At 42.1% G+C, this 25,021-nt stretch overlaps 1 protein-coding gene across 1 annotated transcript in view; it reads right to left on the bottom strand.

The window, feature by feature from the left end:
* Window positions 1–11,084, bottom strand: part of LOC139757833 (protein amalgam-like) — a 61,109-nt gene extending 50,025 nt beyond the window's left edge. The window contains exon 1 of the mRNA XM_071678722.1: window positions 10,641–11,084. Within this exon, the coding sequence (XP_071534823.1) occupies window positions 10,641–10,695 (55 nt within the window). The 5' untranslated portion in view covers window positions 10,696–11,084. The remainder of the gene's footprint in view (window positions 1–10,640) is intronic.
* Between the last annotated feature and the right edge of the window lie 13,937 nt (window positions 11,085–25,021).

Here is a 25,021-nt window from a genome sequence, read left to right on the forward strand (position 1 = left end):
AATAACTAAAGGGGGCAAAGAGGAAAGGATGAGTTAAGATAAAAAAATAAGAAGGGATGGGTTAAAACAGATACGTGAATCACGTAGGTAAATGTCGTGACTGGTGAGCAAAAAGGGGTCATTTGGAACGAAGATTTTGGAGAGCACTGAATGTGGATCGCCTGGCAAGATGAAGAATATGCTGTACACATCGTCGACTGTACTGTTATAAGTAGCTTGCGTTCCTCTCGGTTTCAGATTGCTTGGCAATAGTTTCGATTTTGATATCTACCCCATATTCATGTCTGGGCTTCGTTTTGGAGTGCACCTCTGCCATTAACTTTCCAATGTTTTCCGGGTAAATGGCAAAGCCTTGACCTCTCAGAGATCTTAGGAGATCGGGATTAAAGATGGCACAAAGACCCTCCACCCTTTCAAAAGATCTGATTGGGTTGAAAGAGTTCGAATCCTTTAGTAACATCTGTATTAGCGCTGGAATACGAGGTAATTCTCATTTTAGCCACAGTGATCTCGCCTAGCAGGTGGTTTTCCTGCAAGGGAAATAGTAAGGGGTTGAATCGTACATGGGAATACAAAATCAAAAAAGGAAATGAAGCGAATAACCGCTGGCCACCCTCTCTTGATTCTATTAAATCTCTCTCTCTCTCTCTCTCTCTCTCTCTCTCTCTCTCTCTCTCTCTCTCTCTCTCTCTCTCTCTGATGTCGAAAAGGTCTCAGATTTCATTTTGAAAAGGAGAGTTTGCAACAAATGTTTACTATAACTTTAAGGAACGTACGGTAAAGTACACGCCATCGTATTTTGTGGTATATAAAACCAAAAGTATTTTCTAATAGAATTTTGTGTCCTCCCGCTAGAATTTCAAGGCATTTCTTTCAAGTAACACTACACTGAAATACTCTTACTTCATTCCAACAAACAGATTAGCAAACGGAACTATACATCAGTCGTCCTTAAGGTCACTGTGGCTGGGTTCCTTAGCATCTAACATGCAAACACTCACGGTGCGCTGCGCTGTATTTAGCACGTACATTAGACTTTAGGAAAAGGACACAGTTAGCCAGTGTCCCTTCACTGTAACAAGTAGTGGGACGAGCAGTGACGAAAGACATTCCAGATATCTGGACGTAATTTTTGATGTCGAGAATAAAGTAAAACATCGCGTATGGTTTTGGGTAGTTATCTTTCTCTTGTGGTCTGTAATTTGCCATTTTTGGCAATTTTGAGATTTAATGGCGATACGTTTCTAGCTATCGATAACCTTTAAAGCAGAGAACCTTGCTCTGGATGCTACAAGATGTCTTCAAGTTTCAGCTTTAGCTTTTTCAAGCTTTATTCTGCTGAGGACCCTACCTTCCCCTTTCTCCTTCTCCTAAAAGAGAATAAAAAGGAATTATGCTGAACACTAGACGATCAGTTGCCAAAAAAAAACACTTGAGTAAACGTCTAGGGGAATTCTAATCCTATGTCATGGGGTTCCAATCAGATCATTACAGAACTTTCGTGCTCGAGTACCGATCACTTTAGCGATCAAGCACAGTAGTTTGCCCTCCCTCATTAATCTTAAGGAGAGAACACCTTCAGAAATGTTTTCTCATTCCTTAAGACCATGAACTGCGCCATGTGGATGATGCTAAGAGATAATATTTCATTTTGAAGAGTTAATCGTTTTTCATACATCTCGTAATTTCTGCACAGAACTCGGCATAGCCAGCTTCATTTTATATCCTAAGTGAAAACAGTTTTCTGTAAAGGAAACGAAATCAGAGTGAGAAGTTTCATTTTCCAATTCTTTCTTGGTTATCTTGAATTTAGCTTGCCATGTGAAACTGAATGAGTTTATCTTTCATATTTCATCCCCTCCGAAACTCCCTTACCTTAGCTTTTACGTACATGGTTTATAAAGGGAATTGTAGTTTTTCTCGCGGTCATCAACAATGGTGACTGTCTGACTGCATTTTCCGAAGAAAATGTAAAGAACTTAACCAAAATTGGACTTAAAACGAGAAAGAAAACGGACGTGGTTATCAGAATAGAACGTTGTGTCAGTGAATGAACAAATGAATGGAGAAGTATAGAAGGGAGGGAAGAACAGGTAGAAAAAATGAGAAAAGAATAGAAAATAGAGAAGGTGAAAGAGAAGGTATCTCTCTCTAAATAACTGCTCCAGGAAATTTGACCCTTGCATTCCAGATCCATTAGTGGCGCCTCACCTCTGTGATTCCTCCTTCAGCCTCGCATTACTGGATATTGCTTGAATGTCACTAAATCACCCAAAGCGCTCATAATGTCCTCCAAACCCGGCTGATCCTAGGTCTGAGTACCGGCGCGGGGAAGGGAGGGTCGAGAGGTCAAAGGTAGAAGGGAAGGAGTGTTCAGAGACCATCCATCATGGGAAAGGAGAGTAAGGTAACACTGCACCTCACGCTTACCTTAATGTTGAGGGAGTCAATAGACTGGCCATTCATTTTTCATTATTTTTACTATCGAACCGTCAGTAGCAAATACGGTCTGGGTTTCGCCTTACCACACGGTATTTCACACCAAAATAGTACACCCAAGAGGGTATGATCTACTGATAAAGTGTACGAGTGAAGCGACGCAAGGCAGATCTACTGAAAATCTGTGGCTTGGTATTCGCTGTGTACCTAGCTTGCCCACTTTGGCTGAAAACTTTGCGTTTGATGAATGACGCGTCACATTGAGTGATAGATTAATAGTTAATTAGATGTATGACTGTACTAGTTACATCCTGTTACAGGAGTCTCTTCTATCCCTATGAGTCTCCAACAGCGTTCAGACTAAAGATATCCACGATGAATGAAAATACCTCCCTGGTCTGTGGCTGTCTGGCACCTGCTACCTACGAGAGGAAGAGACCCACACACACACACACACCCATACACACACACACACCCATACACACACACACACACACACACACCCATACACACACACACACACACATCCATACACACACACACACACACACATCCATACACACACACACACACACATCCATACACACACACACACACACACATCCATACACACACACACACACACATCCATACACACACACACACACACACACACACACACTCCGCCACACACACACTCCCCCCACACACTCCCCCCACACACTCCCCCCACACACACCCACCCACACACACCCCCCCACACACACACTCCCCCCACACACACCCACCCACACACCCACCCACACACCCACCCACACACACACCCACACACACACCCACACACACACCCACACACACACACACACACACACACACACACACACACACACACACACACACACATACAAACACAGCCGAAGTACCCATTATTCATATGCCTACAACGAGATTTTGCTGTTAGAGAGACTATTTGCATTTTGCAAAAAATATAGTTACATTCCTTATGGATTTGCCAGACATGTGAAGCTAAGTGGTTCTGTAACGTAAGGCTTCATTTGAACAGTCTAGTATTGCAGTTCAACCTTAAGTACTGGACTCTTGAGTACGTCTATCTTATTGGCTAAAGAACATTAAGTCTATATAACGTTGTCACAATGCAAGCATCATAATTTGTCACGAGGCAAGCAGAATAATGGCCCGAAAGTTTATTTTCCATCATCATAAATCTGGTGAATTTCTCGTCGTTTCTGTACCAAGGAAATAAATCTCGTTTGAGTGATATGATCGGCATCAGTTTTGGTCTCGTGCTGCGCACGGTCACGAGTGAAGACATTTGATAAATCAAGGTGTGTTCCCTCAGAGTTTGGTCTGTGTAATCAGTCGGTCTCTTGTGTGATCCAGAGTGGAAGGAAATGACGGGAGAGGAATGAAGGTGACTCCAAGCTCATGGTAAATATTCCAGGCTGATCTTCCATCGCGCAGAATATCCAAAGTTGATATCAGTTGACGGTGGTGATATCAAGTTAAAGTATTTCTATCTGTGCTGCGTAACTTGGCGATTTAGCATATCCTCGTTGACTTAAGAGTCTTGTTTAGGTGCTATAGTTTCTTTTCATAAGAGTTTTTCCAAATGTACAAAGGACTGACCCGTTTTCGTATGGATACATCTCTCATATTTGATGAGGTCTATTTCCACATATACAATAGACTCGAGTCCATAGCAATCGGACTGATCAGTTTTCCCAACCTGACCTCGCAACTTGACCGAGTTGCCCTACGTCGCAGTGTTGGTTCACTTCTACACACATCATTCTAGTTTCTGATCCCGAGGGCTGGCTGCTTGTGCTCCCCCCAACCACTAGCAAAGTCCTCGGCCCTCGCCTCGTACCACGACATTCCGTCCTCGCTATGCCCACCGTTGCTGTAGCCCACAGTACAGTTCTGTACTCTCTCAAGGGAGTTCTTATCGAGGAACTCGTTTAACTTTTCAAAACTGTCGTTGATCTTTGCAACTGTGCAACACTATCTATGTTTCCCGTTTTACCCAAAGCTTTATAATCCGTGTCACCAATTAGCACAAGATGCATAGACAAAAGACCTTAAGGGGATTGCATGTAAGTAAGGCAAGAAGCTTGTTAGAAAGGTGTAAAGAAGTAGGATCATAGCATAAAGTGGTTGACGACGGCAAAATGTACCGAACAATGCAACTGTATGCTGACGCCAAACTGAAGTAGGGGCATTTATATTCCATGTGGAATAAATATAACTTGTTACATACACAGACGAAAATAGTAAAACACACACACTGACACACACACACACACACACACACACACACACACACACACACACACACACACACACACACATATACGCAAAGATCAATCCAAAATGACGAAGATCGCATGTGTGTTCGGGAAAAACATTTCTTTGGGGGTCGGGGGGAAACAAGATACAAGGAAATAACACGGAATATTAGAATCTGGTCAATATAGACTGGGTGACCCAACGAACGGTCATGTAAAATGTAGTCAGGTCGCGCGCGCTCGCGGGTGTGTACGCGCGTGTGTATGTGTGTGTGTGTGTGTGTGTGTGTGTGTGTGTGTGTGTGTGTGAGCCTTGTTGTTTATAACAGATGCCACCAAATTTGCACGAACTGGGGGAAAGTAAAGGAACTTGTACATCTTAGGTTCCGAGATTCACAATATTTAAGGTAAAAGTATTTAGAACTTGAATATCCTATTGGTTACTCTTTAGAACCTGAATATCCTATTGGTTATTCATGTTTTAGAATTTGAATATCCTATTGGTTACTCATGTTTAGAACTTGAATATCCTTTTCGTTACTCATATTTAGAACCTGAATATCCTATTGGTTACTCATGTTTAGAACTTGAATATCCTACTGGTAATTCATGTTTAGAACCTGAATATCCTATTGGTTACTCATGTTTAGAACCTGAATATCCTATTGGTAATTCATATTATAGAACTTGAATATCCTATTGGTTACTCACGTTTAGAACTTGAATATCCTTTTGGTTACTCATATTTAGAACCTGAATATCCTGTTGGTTACTCGTGTGCTTCCTGACGCAGATGGAAGCGTCAGCATAAAAGTTGACTGGAAGGTTTTGTGCATGTATGTTCAAAATTCGAAAACATCAAATTAATCGAAAAACTCGTTTAACTCTTTAGATTTTTTTGTTTTCGTTAGCTGAGACGGCACGGGCAGCTGTGGCCCTAATGAAGGCCATCCCATTAACGATATACATACACCTAAACCTGAGCCATTTATCGACCAACCTTTTATTTCGCTTCTTTCGGGGGTGGAAAAATAATCTAATTGCACTTGATCATATAAATGAAAAGGTCAGATTAGCTGCAGTGAGCTGGAATTACCTTGTAAGCACTGAGTGTCCCGCTGTAATGAAGTTGAAGTGGATGGGGAGGTGTCATTAATGTATGGGTAAATAAGATTGCGACTATCTGATCTGCGTTATAATGGGAATCTTCAGGTACGCTCTTCATTCGCTGTCCATTTTTGTAATACTGTACGCAGACGTGTTAACTGTTTCGTGTATATCATGCTTCAATTGAGATATCATACCCTAAAACATTGAGTCATTGAATACTAAAAATATAGCCATCGTATTTACAGCATTGAGTTATCGTACGCAAAGGACTGAATATATGCACTGACAACCTTGCGCTACCGTATTCACTTCATAGAGTCGTCATCCTCATGTGGAGTCAGCGCTTTCACAGCCTTTAAGTTATTGCATTCACATCGTTATGTTATCGTACTCACTGCCTTAAGTCGTCGTACCTACTGCATTAAGTCATCGTACTCATTGCATTAAGTTATCGTTCTCATACAATTAAGATGTATATTCTCTGTATGACAGGTGTTACGCAAGCTGTAAAGTTATCGTACATTATCAAGCACCAGTAGTTGGAGTACTCACTATAATGGACACAGGGTTTACTACCGTACTAATAGCATTAAGTATGGTACTTATAGCTTTATGTAATGTATGGTAATTGCAGGATTAAGTACTTTACATCAACAGTCATTGGATGGAGAGATTAAGCTGTTAAATAGTCAGAGTATAACCATCGGGCTAGTTCACCAGCAGCCTCCAGCGCACCAACCCGGGACCTAATCACCGAAGATATTTTTTGACGATCAAACCAGCAGAGGCCAGCCAAGTGGAAGTAACGTTGGAGGTAATTAGGGAGGAGTGGAGGTCGTAGCTCGCTCAAAGAAAACAGTGTTATCGTGTACGTTAGGTGCGCAGGAGGAGAGGAAAGTCCGAGGAAAGACAATGTCAGCAAACGTCAGTCCTAAGACGGGATTTCTTCAGATAAATGTATAGGCCAATCGACCGTGAGGGAAGACAGACCGGAGGGGTTCGTGAGAGAAAGACGGATCTTTAAAAACTTCATGGGCTTTTTTGGAATGTGCTGTGTAGAATAGAAGCCTTTGTTAAGATCAGTCTGTCATTTCATCAGTAGGAAACACTGGAACTTTAGAGGGGAAGAGAGAAAAGATAGAGCGAGAGGGAGAGCGAGTTTGTGTGTCTGGAAGACGGAGAGAGTAACTGGGGAGGGAATGAGAGTATGAACGTTGAAGACACACGGAAGGAATCATGTTAATGTCCTTTAAGTGAAAAGATGATAAAGACAGTTCGATGGAGATAACAGGTTAGTTCCTTAGGGTGTAACAATGTGGCTGGGAATCCAAGTGAACGTGCAATAGCCTACGAGGATCAGTCAGTAGCATGAGATGCACCCACATGATGTGCAACACCACACTACCAGCGGTTGCTGAACTTAAGCTACCCTTGCAATACACTCTTGGTATAGACTTACGTATGTAAGATCTCTTAAGTTCAAATGTGTAAGCACTTAAGTCCTCCCTAAAGTAGTCGTAACGTGAACCCCCATTTCTTTGACAGGGCGCAATTTAGGTTAAGGTTCTCGATGGCGGTTCAATTCTGTCTTCCTTTTCTTTTTGACAAAACGTGTGTGTGTGTGTGTGTGTGTGTGTGTGTGTGTGTGTGTGTGTGTGTGTGTGTGTGTGTCTTTCAACTGAGTGCACTCCTGAGCCTGTTTAGTGCTTCGCCGCCTATCTTTACATCATCCTCTAGAACGCTACCTTGTACATCCTACACTGATTAGCTGTTCTTTTAACTAACAATCGACTCCTCCTTGATTTACGTTTATGTTGCCAATAATATCCCGACTTGTCCACAATATCCTTTTTAGAGTTTCTCTGTTCCTCTTCAGTCATCCTCCTGTTATCATTTCTACCTATCTTATGCTTCTCAAATGCTGCCTGAATTGGCTGCCACCCTTGCACCTTATCCTCTCGTCAGTACATTCTTAAACACTTTTGATTTACATTTTTTACTGATCATCTTTCCCTCCCTTTTGAAATTTCCTGCAATTAGATAGCTAAAAGTACCCATGTTCCTACTAACACATTGCATACTTCAGAGAACCTTCCACAAGAAAAATATTCAAATGAATGTCTCCATCTGCTGTCTCAATTTTCACTTTTCTTCACTTCCTCTTTGTTACCGTGATGGCTGTGTGTCCTGGGCTAGATCTAGGATAAGTTGCGGGTGGATTTGATACAATTCATTGCCTGGCCTGGTCTGGCTAGTCTGATTTTCCCTGCCTTGTGCGTATGGACCGCTATTTGTCTTGTTCATTCAGTGATGACAGGTTGAAATTTGTTCCCCCTTTCCCTCTCTGTTGTCAGTAGCTCAAAAAAGATTTTTACAAAAAAAAAAAAAAAATAGCAGGTGGATGCATCAGCTAGCAAAAGAACTATTCATCTTTATTCATCCATTGTTACACTCTTCTATAGCATCTTTTTTATATAAACATGCTTTATTCACTTTGTTGATTACAATACTTTCTAGTTAAATATTCCTTAACTAAACGACGCTTTAACATGTTTAGTTGACTGAACCTGACGGCACTTGTCTCCTCCCTCCCACATTTATTTTACCCCTCATCCGCCACAGTGAAATGTCATCTTTAAAAGTTGGTTTATTCAGGGGCCCCTAATGATCTTCTAGCCCTAGCTTGGAGGTTGAAAGCCATCCAAATCTTGGCCAGAAGTGGGATGTACTCCTGTCTGTTGTTGCTTAAGATGTGTGTATGTGTGTGTATATTTGTTACTCCTTGCATATCCAGGCAATATGAGGACCAAGGAGAGAGCTTCCGGTTCTATTAACTCAGGATGATGTACTGGAAAAGAAGGCAGAGCTTGTCCCTACTTAATCAACTGTTGAACCCATGAGTCACCGAGTTTTAATAGTTAGGTCATGAATCTTCTTACTTTTAAAGCCCCCCGGGCACTCGCTGTGTTATGTTATATTCATGAATTGCTCGATCCCCCTCTGTAATGTTTTCATTCATTATTCACTTAAAAAGCTCCTGTTACTGAGGTGAACCAATTGCTCAGCCATCACGTCACCATTCTTCCCTTCGTGCACCAGCCTCATAGTATCGAGATTAATCATTAGGTATTAATCATCCTCTTCTCTCACGTAATCAGTTCTCATAGATTAGTCACCGAGACGTCGTGCAGCCAACCGCAAGCAATTTGACAGAAGCATTTTGTATTTACACTTGTTTGGTCTCGTGACGTAGTAAGATAAAGATGACACAAGAGACAGTGCAGAAACTTGTCACCTCGGGCAGTCGTGTGTAGAACAGATGAACATGACCGTCGCGAGCACCAGACCACGTACCAGCCCTTCACCTGATGCATTACATAACATCCACATACAATATAAAGGGCGATGCGTAGGGCAGAGGTGTAACAATGAACGCTGGGAAAAAATATTGATACATGAATCTTTAGTGCTGGAATGTGACAAAAGCTGCTTACAATTGACGCGTGGAATTAGAATCTGTTATATTGTGCTGTGAACCTCTTATCCTCTTGTCTTCCTGCCCTGAACACTCCTTGTTCCCGTGACAGAAGTCCACACTGCCTCTCGTGCTTTTCTTCCCAGTCATATATTTTCGCAACACCTTTCACAAAGCATCTCTGTTATCAACACTGTCCTGAGGTTTCTCCAGATCCATGAATGCCACATACAGATCCTTCTCTTTCTCACGTAGACTCCTTGAAGAAAACACCTGATCCAGCCATCCACTACCTACCACTCTTGAAGCCATATTCTTCACGTTTCTGATGCTCTGTGCAACCAGCTCCCTCTCAACCATCACACACCGACTCAACTTACCAAGTACACTCAACGAGCTTAACTGTTCAAGAATGAAATTTTTTATGCAAGTTGTTTGGATGAAAATGCTCAGGCAGTTTTTCCCCCCTCTTGTCACTGACGATAGTTTTTCACATTTTTGACTTAATAGAGGAAAACTTTTCGTCTTAGGCACAGTTAGTTGGTGTCTCTTAGCAAGTGGCGTTATTATTGGTTGCATTATCATTAGAGTCCACAACGTTTGCTGCATCCCATGAGAAAGCGAGGCGAGTCTGACATGGGCTGTCAACATCTACTGGAAACTATCCGTTCATGTCATCGGGGGATCATTTCCAGTGGTTCACAGCCCATGTATGACTCGCATGTAGAGGTCGACTGGACACGACTGATGCTTCTCTTTACACAAGGTCATTAAACTTTTAAGATTAAAAGTTATCCACTCCATTTGAGGAGCTCTATCTAAGACATTAACTGCATCGCTGCTATAATTACTAAAAATATATCCCTGAGTTTAGAGGTTAGTTTTGTAGTTGATTATAATGCAAGAGTCGACTCTTGTAAACTCCGTAAGAACTTTTGCAAACTTAAACTCGTGCATTATGCCAACATTGCCTAACACGAGGGACCAATTCTGAATTTACCTGAGTTTCAAAAAAGCCAAGAGACTAAAGCTAGTGGTTTCTCCTCCCTTTTTGTTTTTCTTTGACCCCCTTTTATCTCTCTCTCTCTCTCTCTCTCTCTCTCTCTCTCTCTCTCTCTCTCTCTCTCTCTCTCTCCCTCCCTCTTATGCCTATTATTTCCCAGAGAAACAACACCGTTGCCCTGAAAAAAAAAAATTACAACGAAAAAAGTTCGTTTTCCTACTAGAACAAGAATTTTTTTTTTCAGTACACTACACATGCAGAAGAAGAAATCTGGCTTTCTTAACTTTAAACACACAAGTCCCACTTGTGTCCACCCCAGGTGCCTTACCTTGCGACGTGATGATCATGATAGTGAGCGGCCGAAGGCAAAAAGCCATACCCATCTTGCTTGTTTCTCTGCCCCGTCGGGAGCTGCCAACGTCACCTCCACTCCCTACTGACGGTGGGGCGCGCTAGGGACACAAGATAGCGTTCCTTGCTGGCCTCAGGTCCTTAGCAGCTGGGTTGGAGGTACTTGCAGACCCGATGGGAACACGGGACGACACTCCTAGCTAGCTCTCTGATAAACAGTTGCAGCTGAGTCGACCACCTGTGGATCTGGGGTGATGACAAGACGACACTTCCAGTTGGCTTCTGATTCGTTAGCTGGAGCGACACTTCCAGACGTAAAGGGAACATTGGATGGCGCTTCCAGTTCGCATCTGGACTGCCAGATAGTTCGGTTGTTCGCCCCTTCCTCAAGGACTATAGACGACAATTTTACCGTCCACTCCTCGCACTGGAGCCTGGAGGGAACAGTCAGCCCTTCAGGAGCGTGGGATAAGGTATATAATCCTCTCGTTCTATCAAAACCTGATAAAAGAAGCTGTCACTATATACATACACTTGTTCTCTCAGAATTTCGTGTATGGCTACTTAGTCATTATATATACACCCTTGTTCTCCCAGAATTAGGTGTGTGGTTATGTTATCCAGCGATTAAGGTCTCTATTCTTTCGATCAACTTCTTTCGTTTTCTTTTTCATATTTCATACCAGAACTAGTTTTCGACTTTCAGTTGATCAGTGTCTGATGAATAAAGTGTCAGACTCGGAGGAATAGCAAAAGATTTCCAGGACGAGATTTCTTAAAAGTTTTCTGTTTTACTTCTCTTGCACGAATATACGTTGTCGTATATAACACGGAAGATTTGTTCATTCTTACGGAAATTCCTGTTCACACGACCAAAGGTAATGTTGGAGAAACAAGCGAGTTCACTATTCAAGCCGACATTGGGACACCATTGCTTCTAGAGGGTACAATATCAGTATAAGAAATGAATAGATGTCATGAATTAAGATTTACGTCTAATGACAATAGACAATAGAACGGACTGAACAACTTAAGCCCGAAATACTGAGTATGATCCTTTATTATCTTCTCTTCTCTATTCCCGTTTCATCCATCTCCGCTTCATATCTTCATTACTTCACTTTGCAAATGCGAAATCAGATATCCCCGAAAAAGTTCTCAGATACTTTCAAAGAGAAAAAGAGATGATGTAAAAGGTCACCGAGTTGGAATTGGAAACATACAAGTTTGGAATTCATGTTCAAATGATTCATAGACCTTAACTGGGACCTGAGCAAATCACATACTGTTAACACTGAATTGCATATGCGTATCATTCTCCCAATCTCTGTCATATATATATATATATATATATATATATATATATATATATATATATATATATATATATATATATATATGATCACACTCGTCTGTAGTAAAAGTTACGAAGGTGAAATCGCACTTCAGTAATTCAGCAATTAGTAAAATTTTACCTAACACGTAATTTTTCTATACATGTGGCACGACATGTTTCGTGGAAACAATCCACCTCATCAGGTGCCAGTACTTAACAAAGTTATTCAAATCCCAACATCACACTCGAGTCCCGCCGTCCAGCACCAATCAAGACAGACGAACCACGACTGTCCGCTTTGTCTGGCAGTAACCGTTGAAAGGGAGAGTGATTAAGGGGGGTCACGTGGCGAGGGTTGACCTGGGTAGGTGGGTGTGTCTTGAACAACTTTGTTTTTGTGTTTTGCCATTTCTCTCATAATGATTTGGGTAATGCTAGGATAGGCTTTAAAATTGCAAGGGGACAAATTAAAGTTCTCAGTATTAACAATTAAGACAGATTCAATGACGTTACGTGTAGCATAATCAGCAGAGGGGTATAGAATACCGGGATTTTCAAGATCTATGGGGTGATCATTTTCATGACAATGTTTAGCGATCGCATTTCTTATGGTCATCCCTGCGTACTGCATGACGGTGCCGGTATAACGGCAGGACCCCTTTTATGGCGCTACTGCAGCTTCAAGATTATCGAATGACTGAGACGGTACTTCGGACGAGAGACCACCTTGCTATACAGGGGCGATGACACAGCTGTGGTGAGTACGACTCTTTGCTTGTAGTGTGACTGCTTGCAGCCGGAGCAGCGGTATATTAGCGAGAGCAGTAGCTCAAATAATCTCTTTATTCACTCGATAAGTTGATAGTCTCTTTATGTGAACTGAAACACCGCAATAACGAAAGTTGGAATAGGAACACAGCAGAGAGCGTCATGAAGTAAATGGTACTCCGGCATGTTTTATCTTTTCAGTGGCAGTTAAAGGGAACGGGGAATCGGATATCACAATTTTTTAATCCTTATATACAGTACAATTTAATCCAGAATTAAACAGCAGCGAAACTTTATGAATAAAACATGAAGTTACGTTAATTTAACATTTACATCGTTGCGAATTCTGTTATACTCCTGTTCATCTCTGTATTTCCCGTAAATCATTTTGTACGGGCATTTCATTCATGTAAACGTAACCTTTTTCTTACTGTTATCATTATTATTATGATTATACTTAATCGCTGTTTCCCGAGTCAGCGAGGTAGCGCTAGGAAACAGACGAAGAATGGCCCATCTACTCATATACACATATGGATAGGGAGCAGTAGCCCTGGTGCACCACACATACACAACAGCTAGAAAATGAGTGTGATTAGATGGGGCCTTATGTATCAAAATTATTGATGAAATACTTATTTTCTAAGAAATGTGGCGTTTTTTTTCCCCCCAGGCTGTGGATGTCTTGAAATACATTATCACCTGGTAAGATTAAAGCCTTAGACGTTGGATCAAGTGTCAGTTGCTAGACACCAGATGCTCACTGTCTGGAAATATCTTCATTGCTGTAGGTGGCATAGTGAATACTTAGTTACGACTGCACGGGACCTTATCGACTGCGCTGCTACATCAATGGCCTCGGTGAATTCTTCGCTGCTACTGTAAGGAGTCTTAGTTATACTTAGCTGCTACATCATAGGCCTCAATGGATTCTTAGCTGCTACTGTACGGAGCCTCAGTTATATTTAGCTGCTACATCAGAGGCCTTAGTGAATTCTTTGCTGCTGCTGTAGGGGGCCATGTTGAGTCTTGCCTGCTACATCAGAGACCTTAGTGATTTCTTAGATGCTACTGCAAGGAGCGTTAGTTATACTTAGCTGCTACATCAGAGGCCTTAGAGAACTCTTTGCTGCTGCTGTAGGGGTCCTTATTGAGTCTTAGCTGCTACATCATGGGCCTTACAGAATTCTTAGCTGCTACCGTAGGGGCATCGGTGTATTAATAGCTGATACTGGAGGCACCGTAGTGATTTCTTAGCTGCTACTTTTGGGACTCTGGTGAATCCATACCAGCTGACCGTGTCCCGGTATATTTTGCATTAATTGTCAGGATGCTGGTATGTAATTATAATTATTTCATTAGGGAGAGATGATTAAACCATCTAATTTTTCTTTCATGGTCGTAGTTTCCCACGTAAGTGAGGTAGCGTCAGAAACAGGTGATTGAGCCTTAGAGAAAAAAAAATCTTCATTTGGCTCTCTCTCCTCCGTTCCTTCTTTTGGAAATAGGTTACAGGATGGGAGGATACTCTAGCCTCCCTGCTCCTGTCCCTCTTAGTCGCTTTCACCGACATGTAGGTGATCAGTGGGCAGTATTCTCTCTTCCTCCACATCTCTATGTATGATGAAAGTGAAGCGGATGTTATCTATTTAGATTTCTAAAAAAAATCGCTTGATAAAGTTCCACATCAAAGAGTTAAATCACGGGGCTTCGATGGGGTCGTACTACAGTTGTTAGCAAATTGGTTGGTTGGCAGTGAACAAAAATCCGTGATTAATGATCAAGCTTTGGAATTGTTAGACGCATCATGTGGTGTGCCACAAGGGTTAGTCTTTGGACCGGTTCTCTTTCTCTTGTGTAGATTAGTAATACTGATAATGGGCTACATGTACATTGCAAGATGATGAAATTCGGAGATGAGGGCAAGTTGGGAAATATATCTACAGCAAAAATGGAACGTCTTCAGGTTCAAACGGACATAGAAAAACTGAGGGACAGGACACACAAGTAGCAAATGAATTCTAATATCGGTAGTAAAAACGAAAGGGTGAATGAGGAGAAAGACTTGGATGAAATAATCATGGTGACTCAGCCAAGTAAGCAGTGCACAGTAGTAGTTAAAAGGGTAAAGAAAAAATTTTGGGTTTATAGGCAAGGCTATCGAATTTAAGTCCAGGGAAATTATCCTCACTCTTCACCAATTGCTGTGTCCCCCAACTTTAATACTGTATTCAATTGAGGAAAGACAGAGAGAGAATGGAGAGATTATAAAGGCGATTATTAGGATGATTCTCAGACGGATAGACGGATCCTATGAAAACTGACTAAACGACCTAAATCTATATAGCTTAGAAGAGAGACTGATGAGAAATGATCTAATAGTGATATTCACAATTATCAAAGGCTTTGATAACCTTGAGCCAACATTCGTGTTTTCACTCGTAGTAATGGCAATGAATACATTGTGTGTGTGTGTGTGTGTGTGTGTGTGTGTGTGTGCGCGTGCGCCTATGCGTGTCTTTCCGTATGTATGAATCTATTTTTGTGTATAATTGACTAAATTGTGTGTCACGGAGCGAGAGTTCTGCACTCGTATTGGCCTCCGGTCTCGTAACCTTGTTTATATGTATCATGCCTGAACTCCTATGTATGTGTGTACATTAAACATACAAAAAAAAAAAGCCTAAGCAAGGTACCCATCTATCGACCAGCGCCGAAGGAAGGATGAATGCCTGGGTCGAGTGTAGGCCAACTGGCATGCACAGGACTTGAACCAAAACAGGTCCGGCCCCTGGCTGGCCCGTGCTGACTCGTGGTCAGGAACGCTAACCACTATACCACGGAAACCCGTATGTATGCATGTGTATGTTTCATTTGATATCTGTAAAGAAAACGATGCTATGCGCCTCACTATTGTAACTGCCAAATGACAGCAAGATAAATGAAGAGGTTATGAAATCTAAACCATGACATATTCGTAATGAAATGTTTACCTCTTTTGTAATCATATATATATATATATATATACATATATATATATATATATATATATATATATATATATATATATATATATATATATATATATATGCCATAATGATTACCAATTTACATATTTGAGCTGTTTATCAGAGCATCTGTCAAAGCGGGTGTACGTTCGCGTGAAAAAGACTCGTTGTGTATCAGGTTTCTCTAACTCCGTTCGCAATGATCACAATAGAAACTTTTTTTAAATGAACTCGAATCATTCACGTTATCACCTAAAGTTTCCCCCCAGCACTGCACAGGTCTCTTGTTTCAGTAGTTTCGTAATGAGGGAAAAGTCTGGCCAGGCAAGTACCTGTGTCCCACGCGCGGTGAGGTGGTATAATCAAGAGGAGGAGGAGGAGGAGGAGAGGTGGTAGCGAAGCAACGCCGCCGAGCTCCGCGGACCTAAGCGACCGACACGTCTGACTCACAACGAGGTCGAAGCGAGACTGGCTCTACCTCTCTCCTCTCTTCTCTCCTCACCTCTCCCCTCCCGGGTAACCAGTCCCTTCCTCCATCCCAGGCTGCCCAGCCCAGCCCAGCACAGCCAGCTTACCTGACCTTCTGGTAACGCAGGTGTGCGGCACCCAGAGTCTTTGACCGGGGTGAGCCCAGGTAACTTCACATCTTGGAGGAAAGAGAAAGTTCTCTGTCGCCCAGGGCCTTGACATGGTTCCTCTCTTAAGTACAAGGCAACCGGTTTTTGGTGCGTGTAAGCTGGAGTTAAAATCTTTGTTTCTGTATTCTGACAGAATCGAATACTATTTTTGAACAAGATACGAATGAGTTAGCCATATTGAATTCTTTTATCATGCGTATATATCTATGAATATGGTGAATTTCATACCCAAAATCGCCTGGATAAAATAAGCCAATGTCTCTTTTCCTTTTTGAGTGAAACGAATGCAAGTTTTGGTGTATTTAAAAGACGTGGAACTACAATTCATCCTCTTTGCGAATTCAACGATAACCTCTCTCTCGTTGTTTCAATAAAATCACCTCGGTATTTTCTGACTCTCGGTTGGATAACGCCAGTTTCGCAATTACTTCATTTTGTTCCTCCTCTTCTCGAGTAAATGAAAGCAAGACCTGTTGAAACGAGATTGGTATTTTTGATAGGATGTGAGAAATTATTTCGTATTTCGAAAGGAGAAATGAGCCATTTTTCGCTTAAGGACTTCTAGTTGGGTGAAATTAATTGTACAATGTCCTCTGGATAGAGGAAGCCAAATATGCCTGCCTTTTGGAGTGGAATGAATCTTCATTTTACTCCTTGCTAATGAGCTATTGGAGAGGAATGAATCTTCATTTTACTCCTTGCTAATGAGCTATTGGAGACTAAGTGTCGGGTGAGGGGTGTGCAACATCAGAGAATAAGTCTTCTACTTCTGAGAGGGTTTGCAACATTGTGCTGTAATAATGCGTGACTATAGTTCGTATTACATGCTCATAGAATGAGGTCAGAGAGATTATTTCCCGTTAACAAATGGCTTAGCTTTCCCGACAGATACCCCTCATTACCCATTCAGTCATTTCCAGGTCACCGGAGGCATTGTGTATGTGTGTGTGTGTGTGTTATCTCTAGAACAAAGAAGAGATTAGCTTTATTTGTGAAATTGATACCGGGGTGAAAATTGATATTGGATACATTTGATAAGTCTTAGAAGTGACGATGAAGTATCTTGAAGTAATGATTAAGTCCCGTGGACTTTCGGTTCCTGGAAATTGAGTTAAGTATCGGGAGCTGGCAATTATGTACTGGAATCAGAGGATTATTGTAATCACAAGGAACTGATGATTATTCAGGGGAGGAAACTGGTCGTGTCAGATGTCAAGAACTGACGACGAGGTTGAGGAAACTCTCGGTTAAGCGCAGAGGTTGAAGAAACTCAGTTAACCGCAGAGGTTGGGTAAACTCGCAGCTAGCTGCAGGGGTTGAGGAAATTCAGTTAACCGCAGAGGTTGAGGAAACTCAGTTAACCGCAGAGGTTGGGTAAACTCACAGCTAAATGCAGAGGTTGAGGAAACTCAGTTAATCGCAGAGGTTGAGGAAACTCGGTTAACCGCAAAGGTTGAGGAAACTCAGTTAACCGCAGAGGTTGAGGAAACTCGCAATTAACCGCAGAGGTTGAGGAAACAGTTAATCGTAGAAGCTGAGGAAACTCAGTTAACCGCAGAGGTTGAAGAAACTCAGTTAACCGCAGAGGTTGAGGGAACTTGTTGAACCTCAGAGTTTGAGGGAACTCGCAGGTAACCGCAGAGGTTGAGGGAACTCTGTTATCCGCAGAGGTTGAGGAAACTCACAGGTAACCGCAGAGGTTGCGAAAACTCGCAGGTAACCGCAGAGTTTGAGGAAACTCAGTTAACCGCAGAGGTTGAGGGAACTCGCAATTAACCGCAGAGGTTGAGGAAACTTAGAGGTAACCGCAGAGGTTGAGGAAACTCGCAACTAATCGCAGAGGTTGAAGAAACTCTGTAAACAGACGGAAACTGACAAATGGTGATGACAGTCTGAGTTCTGGCATGCCGAGGGTAGGGAGGATAATGATCATACGAGGCATGACTCACAGGCAGTAGCGGTGAAATGTAACAGTCAAGGGATGAGGGAAATGGACAGATTATATATTCTGGGTACTAAAATACTTAGTGGTAAGATGCGCATTACATGCATAGGTGTTGGCGGACCTCGCCTGCTCGCGGTTACACCGCGAATTAATGTCATCTTTGGTGTGGCTGTATCATTGGGAGTACAGTCTCGTCAAAGAACGTATCACTTTAGATGGGTCTTTATTTCCCTGCTACTGGACGGAGTGCAGCCTTGGGGTGCAAGAACCTTCAGAGAGGTCCTGGGTAACACAGACCTTGGCTCTTTCACAGATATCGGTTCTGTAGCGGTAATAATACACGGGATATAGGATTTTGGTAAATAATTGGTTGCCGAGCGCAATGCAGTGACTGTAATTGGTTGTAGTTTTGCGAGTGAGCGTTCGAAGCTCATACACAGATAACACATTGCTTGTAGATAGGAAAACCCCTTTCAGAACTCGTTCAAGAACTTCATCAGGACTAAATCATTATCTTGTTCTTAGATCAAAGCTCTGCAATTGCGTACATCCAGTACACGAACCTACCTTTCATCTTTTAACGTCGACAATGCTATAACGTACGTAACATAACCAGTTGCTGTGTTGTTCACCCACTGCCATTTGCAGAGGGGTCTCCGCGTATCCTGGACCAGCGCCGCGGCCAGAGAGGAAAAAGAGAATCGTGTCCTCAAACGTCGAGAATTTTTGTCTCGTATCGTAACGTAATATCACCAGCTCGACCGAGGCGAGGCCGAAAGGTAAGATCATCACCATGTTGGTGATGACGACATCAACACAACTCGAGACTTGCATGAACAAAATTAAGGATTTTCCATTTTTTTTTTTTTTTCTCGTCTCGTCCATGTTTTGTGAAGAGCAATTTTTTTTTCTTTTAAAGTTCGTGATGCCGTCGAACATTTTGAATTGTTTAATGCATGAGAAATTCTGTGATGTGACATATCTTTATCTTTGGATGAGAGAGAGAGAGAGAGAGAGAGAGAGAGAGAGAGAGAGAGAGAGAGAGAGAGAGAGAGAGAGAGACATGCTGTCTATGAAGCCAGACTGAGTCATTTGAGATGACTGTTTACTGACTATAATGCGCCAAAATAGACGACGCCAGACAGTTGATATGGAGGGAGTGTGACACACTTTTGGTGTATAATACAGATAATGAAAGATGCCAGCGGCTGTCAAGATTTCTCCTGCAAAGAACGTAGAAATTAAGCAGCGGGTTGATCGGCCTAATTAGGTTAAATCGGTGTTTCAAATGAGTTTCGAGAATATTTACTAAAAAAGAATAAAGACAGTAAGTTTCGAGATTGTATAGGCAGTACCTAGCCTTAGGGTGAGTTATAACTATCACTGGTATCCCCTTTACACATAGTGAGCTACAGGCCAAGGATTAAAACCCACCCTGCAGATGCCACAGGCGCACGACTCACGTTCACACTCAAGAAGTTTAATGGCAGAATCATTAAGGCAGCGCGGGCGGGTATCTTTATAAGATTAAGACTGCAATCAACCTTGACCTCTGAACCTCCTTCAATTAACCTTGACCTCTGAGCCTCCTTCAGTTAACCTTGACCTCTCAACCTCCTTCAGTTAGCCTTGACCTCTCAACCTCCTTCAGTTAGCCTTGACCTCTGAGCCTCCTTCAGTTATCCTTGACCTCTGAGCCTCCGTCAGTTAACCTTGACCTCTGAGCCTCCTTCAGTTAACCATGACCTCTGAGCCTCCCCAAGTTAACCTTGACATCTGAACCTCCCCAAGTTAACCTTGACCTCTGAACCTCCTTCAGTTAGCCTTGACCTCTGAACCTCCTTCAGTTAGCCTTGACCTCTGAACCTCCTTCAGTTAGCCTTGACCTCTGAACCTCCTTCAGTTAGCCTTGACCTCTGAACCTCCTTCAGTTAGCCTTGACCTCTGAACCTCCTTCAGTTAACCTTGACCTCTCAACCTCCTTCAGGATCTCCCAGCTTCTGGGTTCTGCTGGACTTCTTTTATCACACTCTGCCGGATCTTCCCACAGTCTTGTAGGTGCTGTATTGTTGTAGAACTTAGCAAGACAGAAGACAGTAACAACTTGGTGTCACTACAAGATCCCGAGCGATTGTGTCGAGGATCGAACCCTCCCACAATACTCGTCAACCAGTCAAAAAAAAACTCAAAAATCCTGATCAATTACTCTGGCAAGACTGCCACGAGTTGACGAGGCTCTCACATGTGCAGCACCTGCAGCAGTGGAAGCTACAGAAACCCCGCCGTGTGACCTGCTGCAGGACCAATGCCCCATTCAAGGATAAGTTTTTGTGATGCTTAAGGCCATCACTACCACTCAGTTTGGCTTTCAACAGGGGGAGTACAGAAATTCAGAGGTGATTCAGATGCAGCCTTAAGTACATAGAAATAATTTATCTACAATAGTCTAAGAACTTCCCGATAGAGACGTCAGCAAATTCAACTCTGATAACATAGGGAATCTCGATCATTCATTTTCATTCATCTATCCATTTGTTTCCTCTTATCATTCCTCCTCCATCCCTGGCCTTCAGCCCAGCACTCTCTCCTTCCTCCACTTTCCATCATTTTTCATCTTTTCCTTTCATTCGTTCTATATTTTTCGGCCTTCTTGCTTCCTTTTCATCTTATCTCTGCAACTTTCTCCAAATTTCTCTTCTTCCTTACACCTCTCCGTCCTTCCTCTTCCTAATTCCTCTCTTCCATTCCTATCCTAAAGTCTTCCTTTTCTTTCTCTTGCTTCTTCACCCTATCCCTGCTTTATCTAATCTCCCTTCCTCTGTCAAACTCTTCCTCATCTTTCTCCCTATCTCCCTCACTCCTCCTCTCCCTCTTCCATCCCCTCCTGTCGTTTCCCTCCCTGGCCCCTCGCTCTATATCAAAGAAATGATTAGATTCCTAATTGCCGGGTATGTGTCAATACTGGAGGATCAAGTTCCGGCATCTCTCTCCATCTGAGCCCCAGGGTGGCTGGCCATCACACTGCCTCTGTGGCCCCACAGGTCATAGTGATGGCAGGTCATGGGTCCTCCCAACAGGTCATAGTGATGGCAGGTCATGGGTCCTCCCAACAGGTCATAGTGATGGCAGGTCATGGGTCCTCCCAACAGGTCATAGTGATGGCAGGTCATGGGTCCTCCCAACAGGTCATAGTGATGGCAGGTCATGGGTCCTCCCAACAGGTCATAGTGATGGCAGGTCATGGGTCCTCCCAACAGGTCATAGTGATGACAGGTCATCGGTCCTCCTGACGGGTCATGAGTCATGGTTGAAAGTACACGTGTTAGATACTCGTCACGGTAGTTGCTGGTCACAGTAGTTTGTGGTTCTCGCCGGTCTTAGCGGTCACAGGAATTGGTACTGACTGGGTAGGTTATGGAAGTTCCAAGATGAACGACTAGATTGACTATGGACTGATTACCACGACTAGGATTCGAACCTAAGCGCTCGACCTCGGGTTGCCCGTGAATACGTCACGGTAAGCAACACTAACCGCTACACCACGGAGGCCCCAAACATCCCTCCTGCCACTGATCTCGTAAGTAGACACTGGATTTGCAGAGGGTGGGTGAGTGTACTAACACAAGAGAGGGTTCGTCTTCCCTTAGTGCTGGAGAGCTCAGATAGCAAGCTAAGGCAGGGAGAGGGCCTCTTATTTCCTCCCTTTCCTCCTCCTCCACACCTCTCCCAACAGGAGGGGAGGCGGAAGCTGACAAGAATATCAAATAGGAGTAGAATGCGATAGCAAGGATATATCAACCAGGAAATTAAACCAGTTGTCTTATCGCACCTTAGTATCTTTCCGACACAAAAGCTCACTAGTTATTCTCAAAACGAATTTGTTGATGGGGTTAAACATGCGAAATCAAATGACAATCCCTCACTGTAAGCAGACAGCTGATACAAGGAGAACAGTGTTATTCAGGGCTTCCTGCATTTGTTTGGGTGTAGTTATAAATTACAGATGAGGATATTGAATATTCGAGTCATGTCTCCATGACACCTAGAAAGACAACCTGACAGTCACACGTCGAGTATATTTCATAAGCATCAGTTAGCAGCAACAGCACACGACAATAGGTCAAGCACCTGGGGCTGCGACCACTGGTTTGAGTGTTCGTTGGAATCGCTCGGTCGCCAGGGAGAAGCAACGCCAGGCAAGCGAAGCTTTCCTCCGATCCCTACACAGCAGCTCACGTCATGGGTAGACACATACCACAGCGTATCGGCTCCGTTCTCTCTCCTAATACCTATTACGCCGTAATTATCATTTTTAAAGTATCCCTCCCCTTTGTTCCCTGGGTCGTTTATTTCAATAGATTATGGCCGTGGCGTGGTCATTAGTGATGATAACCCACGCTTAATTCCGGCACGAATTCCTCAACATTTTGCGTCCGGATGGAGCAAGGTGGTGGTCGTCTGTTTTACGGTAATGACTGAGGTTAGAGGTTATGTTATAGCTGCTTCTGTCAGTTAGACCGTGATGGCGCAACAAAGGAAAAAAGAATTATCAGTCCTTCTCATCTCTGGAATTCGTCTAATTATTCATATACCCGTCTAAGATTGCTTTGCTAAAAGAATGCTTCATCAGCATGTCTGTCATCCATACCCTTTTTTTCCCCCTCTTTGTTGATGTATAATAATTCAAATGGATACATATATATGAGGGTGAAGTCGTACTTCGGGAGTAGGTCATACAATTTCATTTAACATGTAATTTTTCTATACATGTGGCACGACATGTTTCGTGGAGACAATCCACCTCATCAGGTGCCAGTACTTAAAGTTGTTTATATCCCAACATCACACTTGAGTCCCGCCGTCCAACACCAATCTGTACAGACCAACCACTGTCCGCTTTGTCTGGACGGCGGAACTCGTGTGATGTTGGGATTTAAATAACTTTATTAAGTACTGGCACCTGATGAGGTGGATTGTCTCCACGAAATTTTGTCGTGTCACATGTAAAGAAAATTACGTGTTAACTAAGATTGCATGAACTCCTCCTCAAGTGCGATTTCACCTTTATACTAATCATCACGGACTAGTGTGATCATTATATATATATATATATATATATATATATATATATATATATATATATATATATATATATATATATATGCAGAACCTTCATTTCACCATGGAAAGATATATGCAGCAATCACCACTGGAAAATAAAGACTGTGATTACTTTCGTTTATTACATCCTGAGGATGTAATAAACCAATAAACCAAAGCACTCATCTTTATTTTCTCTTTCCAGTGGTGATTGCTGCATATATATATATATATATATATATATATATATATATATATATATAATATATATATATATATATATATATATATATATATATATATATATATATATATATATATACACATTATATATATATATATATATATATATATATATATATATATATATATATATATATATATATATATATATACACATTATATATATATATATATATATATATATATATATATATATATATATATATATATATATATATATATATATATTCTTTTTTCATAATGTCCATGAAGACAAAAACAGAAGCGTCATCCTTTATGAATTGTGATTATCTATCCGTAGTTATCTACTTATATTGTACGAGGAAGGGTTCCCAGACTTCAATTCACTATAGCATTCATCTTTTTTACGGTTTATAAACTATCACCATTTAACGGCCTCATCTAGCATTTTTCGCTTTTGTTAAGTTTTTTTTTTACACCTTAAAAACTGTCAACACTCCTGTTCTTCCACAAATCTGACACTTTATCTTGTTCCTCCGCACGTTTGACACTTATCCTGTTCCTCCAGAAGTGTGACAGTATTAAAGAAATTGTCAACATCTTTTCTTGCGCCCATATCTTGCCTCGTTTCTCGCTATGGTCTGTGGGTTGATCCGTTGTTGATCTTTCCAAGAAATGTTGACATCAGACTGGATCAAAAACTTAAAAGTTGTGATCAAAGTCGCCTATCATTTCTTCTCTCTTGTGTGGTGAGCACGTCTATGGTCTCTAACCCCTCAAAATATCTCGACTCAATTCTAGCACCATTTCTGAGGTCCTCTGAACTTTCTCTGTAAGTTCTTTGGGCTTCTCCTACAGCAGACCCATGAACTCCCTGCTGACTTCAGAATAATCGTGCTTTCTCTAAATGAAAGATTGTATAAGAATGAAAGCAACAATAGAGACAAGTGATATAGGCCTTATACTAGGTGTGACCTATACTTATTTTTCACCTAGAAGATTTATTTTCGAGCACTTAGAATTAGCTTGTGCCTTTGGAAGATGAGAGAAGCTTCCTGGGTCTGTGACCTCACGTGACCCCATGTCCTAGTGGTCAGTATGGGCGTAGGTGACCTCTCAGGTGCTGGAGGTGGCAGTAAGCCAGACAAGGTGGTGGGAGTTGGAATCTCCACATAGGAATGTGTTGGGTGGGTTCGTTAGGTTCTGTAGCTTGGTAGTGTTCATGGGAGCGGGTAGGTGCTGGAAGGGGTTTTGTAGATTTTATTATGTGCTTGAAAGAGTGTGTAGTGTTGATCTTATAGGTTGAAATTTCAGCCTGGACTTTTTTTTGTGTGTGATGAGTGTTGTCAATGTTGAGAA

The sequence above is a fragment of the Panulirus ornatus genome, chromosome 28, assembly GCF_036320965.1.
Source record: "Panulirus ornatus isolate Po-2019 chromosome 28, ASM3632096v1, whole genome shotgun sequence".
NCBI classification, from domain to species: Eukaryota; Metazoa; Arthropoda; class Malacostraca; order Decapoda; family Palinuridae; genus Panulirus; species Panulirus ornatus.